Below are 16,420 nucleotides of genomic sequence, written 5' to 3'. Positions count from 1 at the left end.
GATAGGACTTGAGGCTAAATTTTCTCTCACCTCAGAAGACTGTCCAGGGCTCATTTGAGCAAAGGGATCTTCAGATATGATGGTTAAAGGTTAAAACAACATGAACATATAGTCTTGAGAGGATAGGACAGGTGCCTGTGATAATAGGTCAAGCCAGAAGATGTTAAAAAGTTTAAGAAGGCATGATAAGTCCAAGTGAGCAAGGGCTGAGTTGGACAGAGGCAGGGAGGAGCAATCAGTCATGGTAATCTTAGACACGCTGGTAAGGTCCAGAGTATAGACAGTCCAAAATTCTTCCCAGCTGGTATGGGAGATCCAGGCTGATGACTACTGTCCTATTTGTCATAGCTTTCTGGGAATGAATGGCTCTGGGGTGGAAAACATTGGTGGTCAGGAGGAGGTGGGAGGCTCACAGATGAGTTTTGTACATTTTCAATTCAGGAAGTTGAAAGACTAGGGTTACCTCAGATTTCCTTCTCTTCATGAGCTCTTCCATAACTTGAAGCTTCCTACGGAGATGGGGGAGATACATGTGTGTTAAAATGTGGCATTTAATATGATTGCTTTTGAACTTTAGATAGGAACTGAATTGGGTGTTATTATCACAAGGCATCTTTTCACCATTAGGAAGAAAAATCTTTTAAAAATAAGGATATACAGAAGTGGTATCTTTTAAATAAATGAGACTAATTTTGTATATATTGTGTGAAAAAAATCACTGGAAACAGGAAGGGGATAATATTCACTTAGAGTATAAGTGGTGTTTATGGCATCTGTAATGATTTTGTTTTTTTCTGTACACTATTCTCTTTTCTTCTCATGGTATTCATTAGCCGGTTCTTGACAGTTTTTGCAAAATGAAAATGAAGGCATGAAACTTTCCTAGTGTCTCCTTAAAGTTATTCTAGTCAAAACAGCTGAACTCAGTGTCAGTAACTGAATTATTTATTAATGTAAAATCTCCCTTTTTCCCCTCCTTCAAGATCCTAATGGTTTTGTAGAAATGCAGTTCTTGAGAATGTAATATAATCTTACCTTGTAAATTAATTTGAAGCTATTTGATAGGGAAATTTTTGCCATTTTATTAGCTTCTTGATGGAAATGTGAGCTATATGCATTTTCTGCTGTTGAGATTTTGGTTTTCTGATACAAGTATTTAATTGCTACAGTAGTTTTGGATGAGAGAGCTGGGAGAAGTCTTATAGAAGAGATGAGACCTGAACTGAATTTTGGAGGAAGGAAGATTTAAGTAAGTGGAAAGGAAGGAGAATATTTCTAGTTGGAGAAATTGTGAAAATAAAGTATTAAATAACAATGAATGGACTAGTTTTGCTGGGTCAGGCAGTCATGGAAGGATGGGAAGGCGAGTAGAGGAAGTCTGGGCTGCCTGGCCAACCTGTTGAATTATAGACTGCAGGCTCCCACTTCCCACAGTGCACTTCTGCACATACTAGATCTGAGGGGGGTTAATGTGTATTCTTCGAAAAAAGGAAGTTCTGTGGTCAAATAAGTTTGAGAAATACTAGTTCAAGAGAAAATGATTCTCCAGGGGGTAGAGTGCAAGCAGTATTTCCCCATGACCACAGACCTTTTCTCCCACAGAGCATCCCAAGCATATTGGAGACTCACCGTGGGGCTTGGAGCAGGTGCATGATGTGCACAGATGTTTTAGAAATATTAGCTTGGTAGACATGAGTGGATCAAATTGGAGGAGGGTGGATTGGGGCTGGGAGGGTGGTGCAGGTCAGGCAGGGGAACTGTGCTAATGCAGGAAGTACCAGGGAGACTGAACATCTCTGCTGGCAAGTTGAGGGTGATGTGTGAAGGTCACGCTGACCTGGATGGTCAGCCTGCTGATGGTTGGAAACCAAAGGAAGTGGCATATGTGAGAGATATTCAAAAGAAAGGTATTAAAGTGCTTTGTGATTGGTTGTTGAGAGTGTGACATGGTGACACATGTCTCCTCAGATCTGAACTAGAGTGGCTGGGAGAATTATGATGTCTTTGATGGAAATTACCGTATCAGGAGTCTTGGGTTTAATTCCCGGCTTTGCCAATAGCATGTGTGACCTTAAACAAGCCATTTGATCTCTCTTGGCTTTGGTTGCCTTGTATACAAAATAAGGATGTTGAGGTAGGACACGTAGATGCTTTCTGACTCATTAATTTTGATTCTCCAATTTGGGAACAAACTCTGAGCTCCTTAAAGTCAATGAGTGCCTTATCCTTATCTGTGCCTCAGGCCTACCATAGTGCCAATAAATGGAGGATGGAAGGAAGGAAAGAAGGAAGGAATGGAAATCAGTTGCTGATCTTGAGTCTGGTTCTGAATACATTGAATTTGAGATGACAGTGGATGTCCAGAAAGTTTTGGAAATGCAGTATTACATATGGAGGAGAGGAATCAGAAGTGGAAGCAAGATTTGTGAGTAGTATATAGACATCTTCATTGAAGGCATGCAAAGAAGATGGAAATTCTAAGAGCAGAGCAAACTAGGACAATTGCAGAGGGCCCAAGACAGCCCCTAGATGCTCACCTCTGGGGACCCTGCAAAGAGAGGAGAGGCCGTAAATTCACAGAGAAGAATGGCTAAGGGGAGAAGCAGCCAGCTGGGGGCACAGCAGCATATCTTACACGTCTTTCTTCCCTGTTCTGGCAGGTTCATCACCATTTTCTCCTGAAGTTCTCTTCTGAATCTTGCTCATGTATTAGATCAGCTATGCCAAATGGCCACTACTTAATTTCTGACAGATGAGCTGTGCATCAGCAATTAGTTTTTTATTAGGGTGTGATTCCTTTTAATTAGCTTCTTGATATGAGTTGAGTTCACAGGAGAAGCAGGGAAGATGAAAACCAAGCAGTGTTACCTACTGATCTAAAAATCAATCTCTAATGGATACCCTGTCCAAAAAAATAAAAGGCAGATGCAGGGGTTTAGAGACCACCTAGCTTTCTGGACTCTTCAGCCTCTGTGTCCACTGAGGAAGGACGTTGTCTCCAAATGAGGTAAACTTAAAAAGGAAAAAAAAAAAACCTATTACCTTAGGGTCTGGAAATCAATAAGAAATGATATGCTTATTTTCTCAGACCCACATCTAAATATCTTGATTCTTCAACGCATCACCTAAAACCAAGTTTACGTTAACCCTTATTGTGTTCTGTGCATACTGAATGTTTTATGGGAACACTTCCTATTCTAGAGGCTCTTGTAATTTAAAGCAAGTAGATTTAGGATCCAGATCAGTCACTGTCCCTAAAATGCCCAGAAGTAGTGATGAGTTTGAATTTAATAAAATTTTATTAATTTGATAATGTGAGAAGTAGCTTAACTCAATGCTGACCCAAACTCTAGGTCTGCAAGTTCTTATTCTCTTCTACCACCTGTTCACCACTTGGCCACTAGGTAGTTCCATTGTCTTGGCTGACTTTCTTCTCAGTATGCTCATGGTATAACATTGCCATAGAGTCTGTTGTTCTAACCTTGAGTTATGCTGGAGCGTCGTGTGTACATACTGATATGGTCTCAGAATGCAGAGGTGGGAGTTCGTCTTTTGAGAGACCCCAGAAGTGTTCACTGGTAGAGAAGGTAGACAGGGGTAGCCTGGGATCCAGAGTGACCATCGGGGCAGATACCGGACAGAGGTATGGAAGGATTTTTTTTTTCTTTTCTTGGTAATTTATTGATATTCTACTGGTAGGCCATGATTGTTGCTGTGGTCATCAATACATGCAGTATATTATTACTATTTATATCAAGTTCCTCATGTCAGTTCTTTTGATAATGTCTTGGAATATTAGCCTAAAATTTTCCATTTATGCCTTGCCTAGGGAAGGTACTGGGGTTCTGTAGAATACTGATTATTTCTCAGGCTATCTGCTTCTGTGTAATTCTTTCCGCCACTTTGGAAAAAAAATGCAAAATTGAGTCTATTATGAATGTTTTGTGCCTTCCAGAAAATCAAGTGGAATTGACTACTTTCAGAAATATAATATTCTATTTTACTAGATGGACTCTGGCTATACAGAATTTTGACAGTCTCATTATGTTATATCCTCTGCTTAGGTCTCTTGGGTACCCTGAGTGAGAGAGATTCAGAGACAAAAACCACAAATCTGAGAACTGCGAGGCAGAAGAATATCTCAGGGCAAAAAGAGAATTAAGCTTTCAATTTCCATGGGTGTCTGGGAGTCCTCTGAGAAATCACAGCACAGATGTGCTGGCCTTGTTTCTGGACTCTGGTACTTCTGGCTCAGGTCACACTTCTAAGATGCAGCAATTTTCTGAATGTTGAATGCTTGATATTTTCTCAAAAACAACGGCCTGGGAATGTAAAGATGCCCAAACTGATCCTAACTGATTGCCTGACATCGGTAAACAGGGGAATACATTTCTACTTCTGTTAACAAATGTCTTTTCCATCAAAGAAAACTTCATCCAGTACCCCTAGTTTTAGCTTAATTTAAGCCTCAAAAAGGGAGGGAAACTTGATCATTTCTTTATTACCATGTAAGTAATAGTAAACCATGCTTTGTTGTCACCTAAGCCTACAGAAAACATGTGGTTCAGCAATTCAGACTGAAAGCACAGCTCAAATTTAGTTTGCCTTATTTTTCACAAATCGGCATAGCATGTAGGCTCAGCAGAACCAGGTTGGGTGGAAGCCTAGACAGCTACCAGAGAGGAAAGATCTAGCTCTTTACTGCAAACCCCTTCTACTTCTTGTACCATTAGTCATGAGTCACATTGCAAACATGTGGGAGCTGACTCCTCGGAAATGAACACCAGAAAGGAGAAAGGAGGACAGGAATCTGCTGAGAGCAACCTGTCCTTGACAAGTCATAGCTCTTCTGTCAGTATGGTTTTCCATCCTTCAGCCTCCCTTTATTATTGTTCATCCTCTGCGATCCTTGAGCTCAGGCAAACCTTTTCCACTTGTGCTGGTACATCCACTGTTGTACTGGAGAGCCTTTGTAGGTGGAAGGAGGCCTGGGGGAAGTCTTAGAAATAGCAGAGCTCCTCGTCGCTCATTAAATAAGTTAACAGCCTTCAGTGTTGAAAGAGACACGAATCTGTTCTCTCTAGAGAAGGGCATGAACATCACACACAACTGCCTCAGCTCCTAGAAAACCCCAGTGGAATTTTCATTGCATATGGGTTGGGGTATCTCGCTGAAGTCAGAACACACCTTTAGTGAAACTTGCTCTGACAGATGGCCAGATCTTAGACCCCTCTCTTAGAAACCTTACTGGTCATTATTTTGAGAATCAAAACTTTACTAAAATCACAGTGTCTTGCCCCAGGAATTACAGTGGAGTAGAAAAGTCCCTTGCATGTCATGTGTCAACTCAGTCTTTTCTCTCAATGATAATTGGGGTAGTTTACCTTCAGTATGTTAGCTTCCATTTTTTTGCCTTATGTCTCTTTGAGACAACTTCTACTTGCTGTAAGTGATGATAAAAGGAGCCATGATGTCTCCCATTGATTTGGAAGATTCTAGAAGAGCAATTGTAGGTGGTGAAGCAGATTATAGTTTCTCATCAGGGATTCTCTTTTTAATTGATTGATGGAAATTTGATTAAGAAGATATTTTTATTTCCCAAGAGAAATTTTAAATATTTTCCTTAAATATGATAACACAGCTGAAAATATTTGTTTATGTAGTCAGGAATTTTTCCATTTTGGTGGAACACGATGGAAGTCATCACACATTATACAGCTGCTCTTGAAATCATTTTTCACTGACCTTGTTCTTAACTGACTGCACCCTGACCCAACCAGGATAGCTTTATAAAGATCTTCCAATACATTTCTGAAGAGCTGCAACACAATAATGTTGGCTGTGTCATCCAAACGAGCCTCCTGTGAGTCACCTTCCAAGGTACCTGAACATATGAGCATATAGTGCCTCCTACTTCGTTCACCAGATGGGAACACCAGGTCATGCTGGCCTCATCTAAGCCTGATTATCCGCTGTAGTGTTTTTAGGTTTCTTCTGGCATTTTTCTTTTTATGATGTGAGAAAAGTGAGGACTGACCTTTTGTTATAATTGCAGGGGGGTTCAGGAAATTAAAGAAAAATATAGTATAAAACCCCAGTTCTCCCACTTATGGTTGGTGTGGTCTTAGGTGAGATATTTAACTTCTGTTTGCTTGGTTGTCTCATCTTTAAAATGGGGATAATACTTCACAAGATTATAAAGTTTGAGGTGGACATTGTACATTAGTACTTACCACAGTGCTGGGAACATGAGCTCTCGGTTAATGGTTGCCAATATTATGATTTAGAGTTAGATGTGATTCAGTTTCATAAGATCAGAGTGTATGATTAGAAAGTATAACATTTGAGTGGCAAATGTTTAGATTACTCTTCTAAATTTAAGTTGGGGATTAAAATGCAACAATGAATCGTGGATCGCCACATCAAAAACCAATGATGTATTGTATGGTGACTAACATAACATAATAAAATAAAATTTAAAACAAAATAAAATGCAACCATTTTGTTTGACAGATATAAGCATTATTTTCCAGATAAACCAAGTGAATTAAATTTATATGTAACTCTGTTCTTGCAGTTGGGTTCTGATTTTGCAAAATTTGCAAAAATAATCCTTCATTGGAAGGGAGGGAGTGAGGGATGAAGGAAGGAGGAGGGAGGGAGATGGGTGATAGGTGGGAAGGAAGGTGATTTTTAAAATATCTTCTTTTTTATTTAAGGATTTTCAAGGGAGATTTTTAAAAGAGCCCCTTTAGTCATTGTCAATGTAAGTTTTTAAGAAGATAATTTTTTAAAAAAGGACACTTTTCTCATGACGGTATCAATCACCTGTTATGAACTAGTGGCAGTGTGTTCATAGACATCTTACAAAAAGTCTTGGAACTGAATCCGTCAAGTTACTTGGTTGGTTGTTCTTATTCCAGAAGGAAACATGAAATTCCATTTCCAGAGATATTTAATATTTGAGTAAAAGCTGCAATATGAGAGTTCACTTTAGACCTGAAAAGTTGATTCAAATTCAAAGTTCAATTTGAATTCAAAGTTGATCCCTCTGGAAGATTCACTTGATCAATAAGTGAAATGCAGCTATGGATCTGAGGAAAAAAACAAAGCATTAAGACCAAGAAGGAAAATAATTACAACATAACTGAAGGCCATTTTCACAATTATTTTCAACAAACAACCTAATAGTCACTTACAGTTCATATCCTAGATACGCAGTCTCATTTGGAGCAGGAGAATAGACAGTGATGGGAGAGGGGTCATACATGGAAGGAATGCAGAACAGCAGGGGTTCTGTGCCATGGGGCTGCTTTCTGAGGACCAGGAAGAAAGGATATTGACGGCAGAGCAGCCAAGGAAAATTCTGAATGTTTTGGTTTTCAGAAAGAGACTTTAGAACTGCACATTAACAAAGGGAACATTCTTTTCAGAGACTTAAATGACATGGAAGTTAATTTCAGGAGGGTTGGAGAAGTGATGTGAAATGTTTCAGAGCTATGTAAGTAAAAAGTGGGGTCGGTTTAGGCTGATAGCCTGTTTCTGAGGTTTATTTTCTCTGACTTGCTAGAAAGGGCTATGTTGAGTTTTTGCTATAAAGAAATAGAAGTTATTTCACTTTTATTTTAATCACAACTGAAAAATAACTGTCCTTCTACATGTTCTTAACTCCTTCAAATGAAGGAGATTGAAAACATCCCTCTGTGAGAGGAAACTGAATGACCGCACTTCCGTCTTTATAGATACACATAGTCCTCTTAATGTACATTACACCTGCGACAAGCCCAGGAGAGGGTTTTAGAATAGGATTTATCCTTGAATTTCCTCCCAGGGCTCAGTAAAAGTTGCAAGTTACTAACAGCTGTCTCAGACCCAGTAAAACCAATGCAGCCCAGGATAAGAAAGCACTGAGCCCACGGTCCCATTCACTCAGACTGAAAACCCTATGGACTCAGATTCCCTCACCAAGCAGAAGGGCTTCTCAGCCCCAGGAGCCTCCATATCAGACAATCCTCTTAGGGATGACATCAAAACACCAACACTCCCTCCTCTGGGGAGCTTCTGGTCACCTCTGGAGTGTGTCTTCCCACCATTTTCCAACCTACCAGTCCTGATAATCAGACTTCTGTGATGATGGGGTGTCCAGGAATGCTTCTGCGATAGAACTTAAGTGTGCTGTCTTCTTGTATGCATATGGACCTTGGATTTTCTTGCTGGGATAATGCTTTTGAAAGTGGTCTGGATGTCCTTCAACAGATGAATGGATAAAGAAGATGTGGTATATATATATACAATGGATTATTACTCAGCCATCAGAAAGGATGAATACCTACCATTTACATCAACATGGATGGAACTGGAGGGTATTATGCTAGGTGAAATAAATCAAGCAGAGAAAGACAATTATCATACGGTTTCACTAATAATGTGGAATATAAGGAATAGCGCAGAGGACCATAGGGGAAGGGAGGGAAAACTGAATGGGAAGAAATCAGAGAGGGAGACAAGCCATGAGAGACTCTGGACTCCGGGAAACAAATTGAGGGTTGCAGAAGGGGGGGGTTGGGGGCTATGGGGTAACTGGATGATGGGCATTAGGGAGGGCATGTGTTGTGATGAACACTGGGTGTTATATGCAACTAATGAATTGTTGAATACTACATTAAAAGCTAATGATGTACTATATGTTGGCTAGTTGAACTTAAAAAAAAAGAATAGATTAAAAAAAGAAAGAAAAAAGTGGTCTGGCTCACCCCAAGCCATAAGATGCTTGAATTTTCCCACATGTACTGAGCTTATCTCATTTCCATTGTAGCCTTCTTAAGGACCACTTCCTCCTGTCCTGGTGAGACATTTCTTTTCTTTTTTTTTTTTTTTTAAGATTTTATTCATTTATTTGACAGAGACAGAGATAGCGAGAGCAGGAACACAAGCAGAGGGAGTGTGAGAGGGAGAAACAGGCTTCCGGCCGAGCCCGCTGAAGGCAGATGTTTAGCGACTGAGCCGCTCAGGCGCCCCCTGGTGAGACTTTTCTCGCATAGGTTTTCTCAGGATTCAAGGTAGCTCCTTTGGTCAGTCAGTTTGGATAGAAACAGGTTAGCTGTGTCCATTCTATACCCCCAAACAAAGCAGTGTCTAAACCCACCAGGGGAATACATTTGTCTGTTGGTTAGGAGGAAGCCCAGGTCTTCAACTGTTCTGAGATAGAATACCCATTGATGGACCCGTGAATGGATGAGTCACCTTTTACACCTGACCTCTTTGCCCATTCTAGGCATGGGTGTTCCTAACATTCCTTGTCATTGGAGCCCCCACAAATCCTAAAGGGGCCAGTATTTTCCATTTATCAGAAGGGAACAGGTACTGGTTTCAAGGTTTGGAAAAGTGCCACAGTGAAACACCTCAATACGTGAAAATGCTTAGGGCTTCCCTCTTCCCCACATGCTCTCAGAGGCCCCTTTCAGCTCTAAATTTGTATGACTTTTGTGGTTCCAGTTGAGGAGAAAATGGCAGAAATAGGCTGCAAAGATGAATAGGCATCTGCTAAGAAGTACACAGTGTGCAAACTGAGTAGATACGACTGATTGGATAAATATGTTGAGAAATAGGAGCCACTCGTGGTTTAGGGCTGGGAATGAAGCAGTCCCTGAGCTCACAGGGCCCTCATCCTCGTGGGCTGACGGGGGCTATAAGAGCTCCCAGGACCTACAGGAGGCTCATGGTCCTCACTGCTGCTTCTGTGCTCTTTGTCATTGTGAAGTCAGGGGACGCTGCACGGGGAAGTGCGCTGATCAGTCTGTTACCTTCATAAACAAACCCAAGTGGGCTCTAGTTTGCTATTTCCACCCTCTTGTTTGATGTCTGCATTTTAAACCATTTTGTTCTCTGAGTCTTTCCTCCAGCACTGTGTTCATTTCAGCCAGACTGGAGTGAATAGAATATGCATTGGAGATTGTCTGAAACCAGAGCCTAATTATTTACCAAGTTGTCTTAGTTTTCTGTTTAGCTAGTGGGAGCATTTAAAGATCTTTGGATGTGATTAACACTTATGCCATACTTGATCTATTAACAAAAACCTCTGAAAAATACACGCTTTTTCTCCCCCAATTTTTTCAGTACTTCATCTTATTCTTTCCAGGTAGCATAAAAATAACATCAATTATAGTAAACATTTATTGAGCTCTTACTAAGTACCAAGTGTGGGGCAAAGTATGTGACCTGCATGACCTTGTCAGACTTTGGGTGGGAAACCCTTTGAGGCAGGTACGACTAGCATCTCCTATTATAGCCCTTACAAGTTAATGAAGAGGTCTCAGGTTACTGGTTAATAGGAAAATATTTTTCAAGAAATATCTCAAGGGGATTTCCATATGTGGCATGTTGTATTATAATTTCAAAACTAATAAAGATTATGACTTTTGAGTGGCTTGCATTAAAACAGAAAATATCACACTGGATTAGAATCAGTGTTTGACCTGGTCATTGTTTTGCCTTGGGCCATTGTTATGTTTTCACAGAATTATAGTATTTCATTATGCTGTCACCTCAAGAGTAAGTTAGTCAGTCCATCTGGACGCACCATATATATATGGTGCAACACCTCTCACAAATATTTTTAAATATTTGTGTGCACGTGTATCATCCCTCTAAGATGTGAGTTCCATGCGGTCTCAGACCACACCTTTCTTCATCTCTGTAGCCCAATGCTGGCCATCTGGTGGCATAAAATGAATGTCCAATGAATGCACAAATATTGAAACTGTTCTAAACATCCTAGTTTCCTTTAGTAACTATATATTCATGAACTCACTGAAATTTGAAGCTCATTTCCAAATTGTACCACCTCTTAACAAGTAGCATAAATTTACTATCTGTTGGGTAAAATAGTGCTTTCTTTTATTTGTTGTAAAAATATTTCCTTCAAGTTTCCTGAGGTTATAACATAATAGTAACATTTAAAAGCAGTGCCTTCTCTTCATCACACTGGTTTTCTTTTGTTTTTGTTTTTAAAGATTTTATTTATTTATTTAGAGATTGTGCAAGCGGTGGGGAGGGGCAGAGGGAGGAGGAGGGAGAGAATCTCAAGCAGACTCTGTGCTGAGCCATGACCCTGAGATCATGACCTGAGCCGAAATCAAGAGTCAGATGCTTAACCCACTGAGCCACCTGAGTGCCTCTTCATCACATTGTTTTTTAATGATTCTTTCATGGTTTTCAGGAAGGTGATGTCTGGCCTAATTCATCAGCTGAAATCACGGTGTACTTTAATCCTCTGGAAGCCCGGCTCTACCAGCAGACAGTTTACTGTGACATTTCAGGTAAAGACTTTCTCTATGTGGTAAACTCAGGTTACCAAGTGCCCAGAGCATCAAGTGGGGTATCTGTGTGTGTGTGTGTGTGTGTGTGTTCAGACTATAAGAAGTGCATGATATCAATAGAGGAATAATAGAGTCAAGTTATACACTTGTCATTTTTTTTTCTAGAACAGGTCAAACTTTGAAGTACATTACACTTGTGGTGCGGTCGGGGCAGGGTGGGGATGGGAAACCATGGATCTGGGTTTACTCTTGATTTTTAGAGCAGTAGGAATATTACTTGACACAAATTCTCAAAATTTTATTTTTTGTTCTTTTTATAGTATTTGGCTATTTAATTTTTTCATTTCTGAGTTTTTAATTAAAATAATGTATGCCAGGGAGGATGGGAAGCCAGCCTGGCAGTGGCCAGAATCAGCATGTGGGATGTACAAATAGAGTGGCAACCTGGTAGCTTCAGAAGATTGGATACAGATAGAAGCATTAAACAAAAAAGTAATCAGGATAACAAGAGCCAATATTATTTTTCAGTCTTGGAGGAGGCAGATCGATCTATCTATCTATCTATCTATCTATCTATCTATCTATCTATCTGTCTATCTCCATATATATACCTTAGAGAAAGGCTAAGATGAGTCTTTGGTATTGAAATGGAATTGGGGTTATCACTGTGAACCCATCGTTGTTGATATGCACAGATATAGAATGTATATGTAAATGTGTGTATATGTTTATGTATATTTCCTACCTATGACCATTGAGAGGTCCTGGCAGCTTTGAGATCCTAGTATCAATGAGAACACCTCATAACCAAAGCTTGGTTTCTGAACCCAATCTCTTCTAAGAGGGACTTTTTCCAGGACTGAGGTGGGGAAAGAACAAGATGAGCCTGGAACATCCTTTCATGTCAGAAACTAAGGAAATGCTCAAAGAATGACAGGGATATGTCAAAATGATACAGAAGCCAGCAAAGGGACTCCCACTGACCAAATTTGGAACAAGTGAAGAATCAAGAAAATAATGGTACTAATAGATTATAATCTGTTGAATAAATAGGAATCTATGAATCCACTAAGTAAAAATTTACTATTTGGCAATCATGGTAATAATCAGTGCAGGTGAAAAGCATTCTTTTTTTAAAATTTTTTTTTAAAGATTTTTTAAAATTTATTTATTAGAGAGAGAGAGAGAGCATGAGAGGGGGGAAGGTCAGAGGGAGAAGCAGACTCCCCGCCGAGCAGGGAGCCCAATGTGGGACTCGATCCTGGGACTCCAAGATCATGACCTGAGATGAAGGCAGTCGCTTAACCAACTGAGTCACCCAGGCGCCCCGGTAAAAAGCATTCTTAAGCTTTAATGGGTCTCAAAATATCCTACCTCAAAATGCTTATTAATTATAAAGGGGCAAAATCTAATTTTACAGTGGAGAAATCTGGGAAATGTTATTTTAGTTAAGGCCAACAGTAATATGGCAAATCAGCCTCATGGACTACTAACTAGGATATCATCAGAACACAGCATCTCTTCATTGATATCAGGGCCAAAATATCTAACGTGGGTCTAACTGTGGGGAAACATTAGACTAACCCAAATTGAAGAACAAAACAAAATTACCAGCCTGTAATCCTCAAAGACATCAAGCTCATGAAAGTCAATAAAAGACTGAAGAACTGTCCTAGATTGAGTGAGACTCAAGAGACATGACGTCTAGGTGTAACACATGAGCCTGAACTGGATCCTTTGCTATAAAGCAGATTATTGGGTAAAGGGTGTATGGAATTCTTTGTACTACTCTGGAAGCTTTTCTGTGTTTAAAAAATGTCTCATATTTTGGTTACATATTGTGACATAATAATATATATTTAATCTTCATGCCAGTTCCTGGCATAGAGCTCCTAAGACTCCTATAGTGTCCTAAGTGATTACAGTGACAGGGGCATCTTTTGTTATAACATTTGGTCTCTGTCCCCAGTTCCTGAAATAGTTATATAGCATAAAGGTGAATGCAGCATTTCAATCCCTTGAGTTTTTGTCAATGAGGTGACTTTTGGGAAGGCCCTAAGAATGGGGACTGGTTGCCAGGGCAACTGACCATGTGATTAAAGGGTTGGAACTTTCAGCCCCACTCCTGACTTCCAGAGAAGGGAGAGGGACCTGGAGGTCTAGTTCATCACTAATGGCCAATGATTTAACCAATCATGCTTAAGTAATGAAGCCTCCATTAAAAAAAATTAAACCAAGAGGATTTGGAGGGCTTCCAGGTTGCTAAATATATAGAAGTGCTGGGAGGGTGTTGTGCCTGGAGAAGGCACAGAAGCTCTGTGCCCCTTACCACCTTGCCTATGCAACTGAGCCACCCAGGTGCCCCGCAACCCAATTATTTTTATTATATTTTATTTTATGAGTTTTATTTATAGATTTAAATAATATACTTAAAACTATATTTTTTGTTCGATCAACTCTACAGTATCTCTTGACATGTAAGGATATTACCACCATTCCACCCTGTTTCTCTCTTACCTTCTGTGATTTGTTCTTTCGTATTGGAATGGCTGATAACCCTATTTAAGTTCTCTGATGTTGTTTTTTTTTTAAGATTTTATTCATTTATTTGACAGAGACAGAGACAGCGAGAGAGGGAACACAAGCAGGGGGAGTGGGAGAGGGAGAAGCAGGCCTCCCGCTGAGCAGGGAGCCCGATGCCGGGCTCTATCTCAGGACCCTGGGATCATGACCTGAGCCGAAGGCAGACGCTTAACGACTGAGCCACCCAGGCGCCTCTGAATTGACTTTTTTGTACAGGTTTTGGGTTCCTCCTCCCACCCCGACCAATGTTTCTAATTATTTCTTCACTCTTGTCTAATTGTAGAATGTATGCTCTTCTTTTCCTTGAAGACATTTTTCTCAGACCCTACCAGCTTCTCATTCTAAGTCAGATCCACCACCTCCTACACAGTTGTTACTCAGGAATTTTTAAAGTTTCCATGTGTGTTCCATTACATCTTTTTACTCTCACTTTGCTCAAGTAGCTTCCTCAGAAAGGGTCTATAGGAGGGAAACTTTGATCCTTGAATGCCTGATAATGTCTCATTCTGCCTCCATACTCACCTGATAGTTTAGCTGAAATTTCTAGGTTCACAGTAATTTCTCCTCAGAAGGTTAAAGACATTGTGCCAACTTGATGGTAAAAGTCCAGAAGTCTGAAGTCACCTAATTCACATTCCTTGATGGGTGGTCTGTTATTTCTCTCTCAATACTTTCTAGAGTTTTCTTTTTGTACTTGAGGTCTGAAATGTCATGAAGCCATGTCCAAGAGTGAGTTTCTAATTCATCCTCCGCAGCTTTCTGCGGAGTCTGCTTACTCAGGTGTTACTTCAGCTCTGGGAAATTGTATTTTTTTTTATGTACTTTCCTCCATTATTTTTCATTTTATTCTTCTGGAAATCTTAACAGTCTGATGTTAGACCTACAGGATTGATCATCTGTTCTCAAAGAACCAGATTTTAATCAAACATGAGTAATAAATGACATTAAATGCCATTTAATGCTATTAAATAAAGAGAAATATTTATTTGTTAGAAAATTCCAAGGTAGCAAGTATCATGCAGTCATAGGGATCCTTCCAATGCCTTCTGGTCCATGGTTGTCCTTTGTTTATAAGAATGAGAAAATGGGTTGAATTTTCAGAGTAGTTAGTGCTACTCACCTCTGCTGGGTAATGTGTGGGTCTCCCAGGCTTTACAGCTGTGGTGGCTATTTTAATAATAAAATATTAAATGGTGAGAGAGAGTAGTAAGAGTGCATGATCACTAGTAGCTTCAAGTGCAAAAATCCCACTATTCTGCCCTACCTAGCATAGTCACTTTTCTCTGTGTATCAAGGGATCAAGCAGTCTAAGAACAGTGCAGAAAGATGGGCTGCGTAAGTCAAGACTATGCTGCCCTCCTCCTCCTCCAAGTATGTGTGTCCCTTTCTGACGATGTTTCCCTCATCTTCCCTGAAAGTAACTGCCACTTTGATTTTTATGATAGTTATTTTTTTGATTTGTTTTCAGGTATAAGTTAACTGCCTATGTGTTCATGTCTAAGCAAAATAGTATAGTTTTGCTGGTTTAAAAATTTATATATTGAAATTATACTCTATGCCTTATGCTGTTAGCACTGGGAAGATAAAGCCACTCAGTAAACATTGATTAAATGGATGCAAATAAGTGAACAGATGAATGAATGAGTGAATGAATCCTAGTTTGATCTGGTCTCTTCCTGGCCCATGAATGCAGGATTCTCAAGATGGCCCCAGAATGAATGCAGGATGGACTAGGAGTTTCAGGATTGACAAAAATCTGTTTTCACACTTCACGCCAGCATCATCTGCCCCAGGCTTCTTAATGGGTCTGGAAGAAATGTTGGTACAGCAGTGTTCAGACACAGGCTGGAAATGCTCCGGTGGCCCCACGCCACAGGTGGTGGGACCTCCCTCCCATCTATGACTCCCCGGGGTGTCGTGCTTGGTCATGTTCCAGGGGGTTGGCTGCTCTCCAGGAGGTTCCCAAACATTAGACATAACTAGTTGTATTCAGCTATTGTTTTGTTTGCAGTTCTGAATCCTGCCACAGAATTCACATCCTGGATAAACTGAATAGTATAATTTTCCATCTGCATGACATTCTTCTTTATTTTGTTAGTGGTTTATTAAAAGACATGATTGCCAGAGAAGGGTTTTGTTTACATTGTAATTCCATATTATCTTCCTTGTAAATTCCATGTAATTCCGTGTCTTTTCAAGGGCTGGTGATGATTCCTTAGTATTATCTTCAAAGAGTTGGTAAAACCTCCTGGTTTTAGGTCACTAAGAAGTGCTTCTTAGGCAGATAGAAAAAGCCCTTTCCCTTGTTTTGTTTTGTTTTGCTTTTGTTTTTTAATATACTTTGAGCATATAGAAGCAAATACATATAGCTATGCTTCCCCCTCATGCCTTTTTTACATAAATGATAGCATACTTTACACAGTGATTCTGACACTACTTTTTAAATATTTCTTGCAGATTATTCCATTAACACTAAATAAAAAGAGTCATTCTTTTTCATTGTCATATAGGAATCCTTT

The 16,420-nt window shown here is 39.9% G+C and overlaps 1 protein-coding gene across 1 annotated transcript in view; it reads left to right on the top strand.

Moving 5' to 3' along the window:
• HYDIN (HYDIN axonemal central pair apparatus protein) overlaps nt 1-16,420 on the top strand; it is a 358,851-nt gene that overhangs the window by 113,626 nt on the left and 228,805 nt on the right. Inside the window, exon 10 of the mRNA XM_045890776.3 lies at nt 11,219-11,318. Coding sequence (XP_045746732.1) covers nt 11,219-11,318 — 100 coding nt within the window. The remainder of the gene's footprint in view (nt 1-11,218; nt 11,319-16,420) is intronic.

The sequence above is a fragment of the Mirounga angustirostris genome, unplaced genomic scaffold, assembly GCF_029215605.1.
Source record: "Mirounga angustirostris isolate CCGP_5_RB_7025 unplaced genomic scaffold, mMirAng1.0.hap1 SCAF_16, whole genome shotgun sequence".
NCBI lineage: Eukaryota > Metazoa > Chordata > Mammalia > Carnivora > Phocidae > Mirounga > Mirounga angustirostris.
Note: the sequence above shows the minus strand (reverse complement) of the source record. Positions and strands in the feature narration are given on the sequence as shown.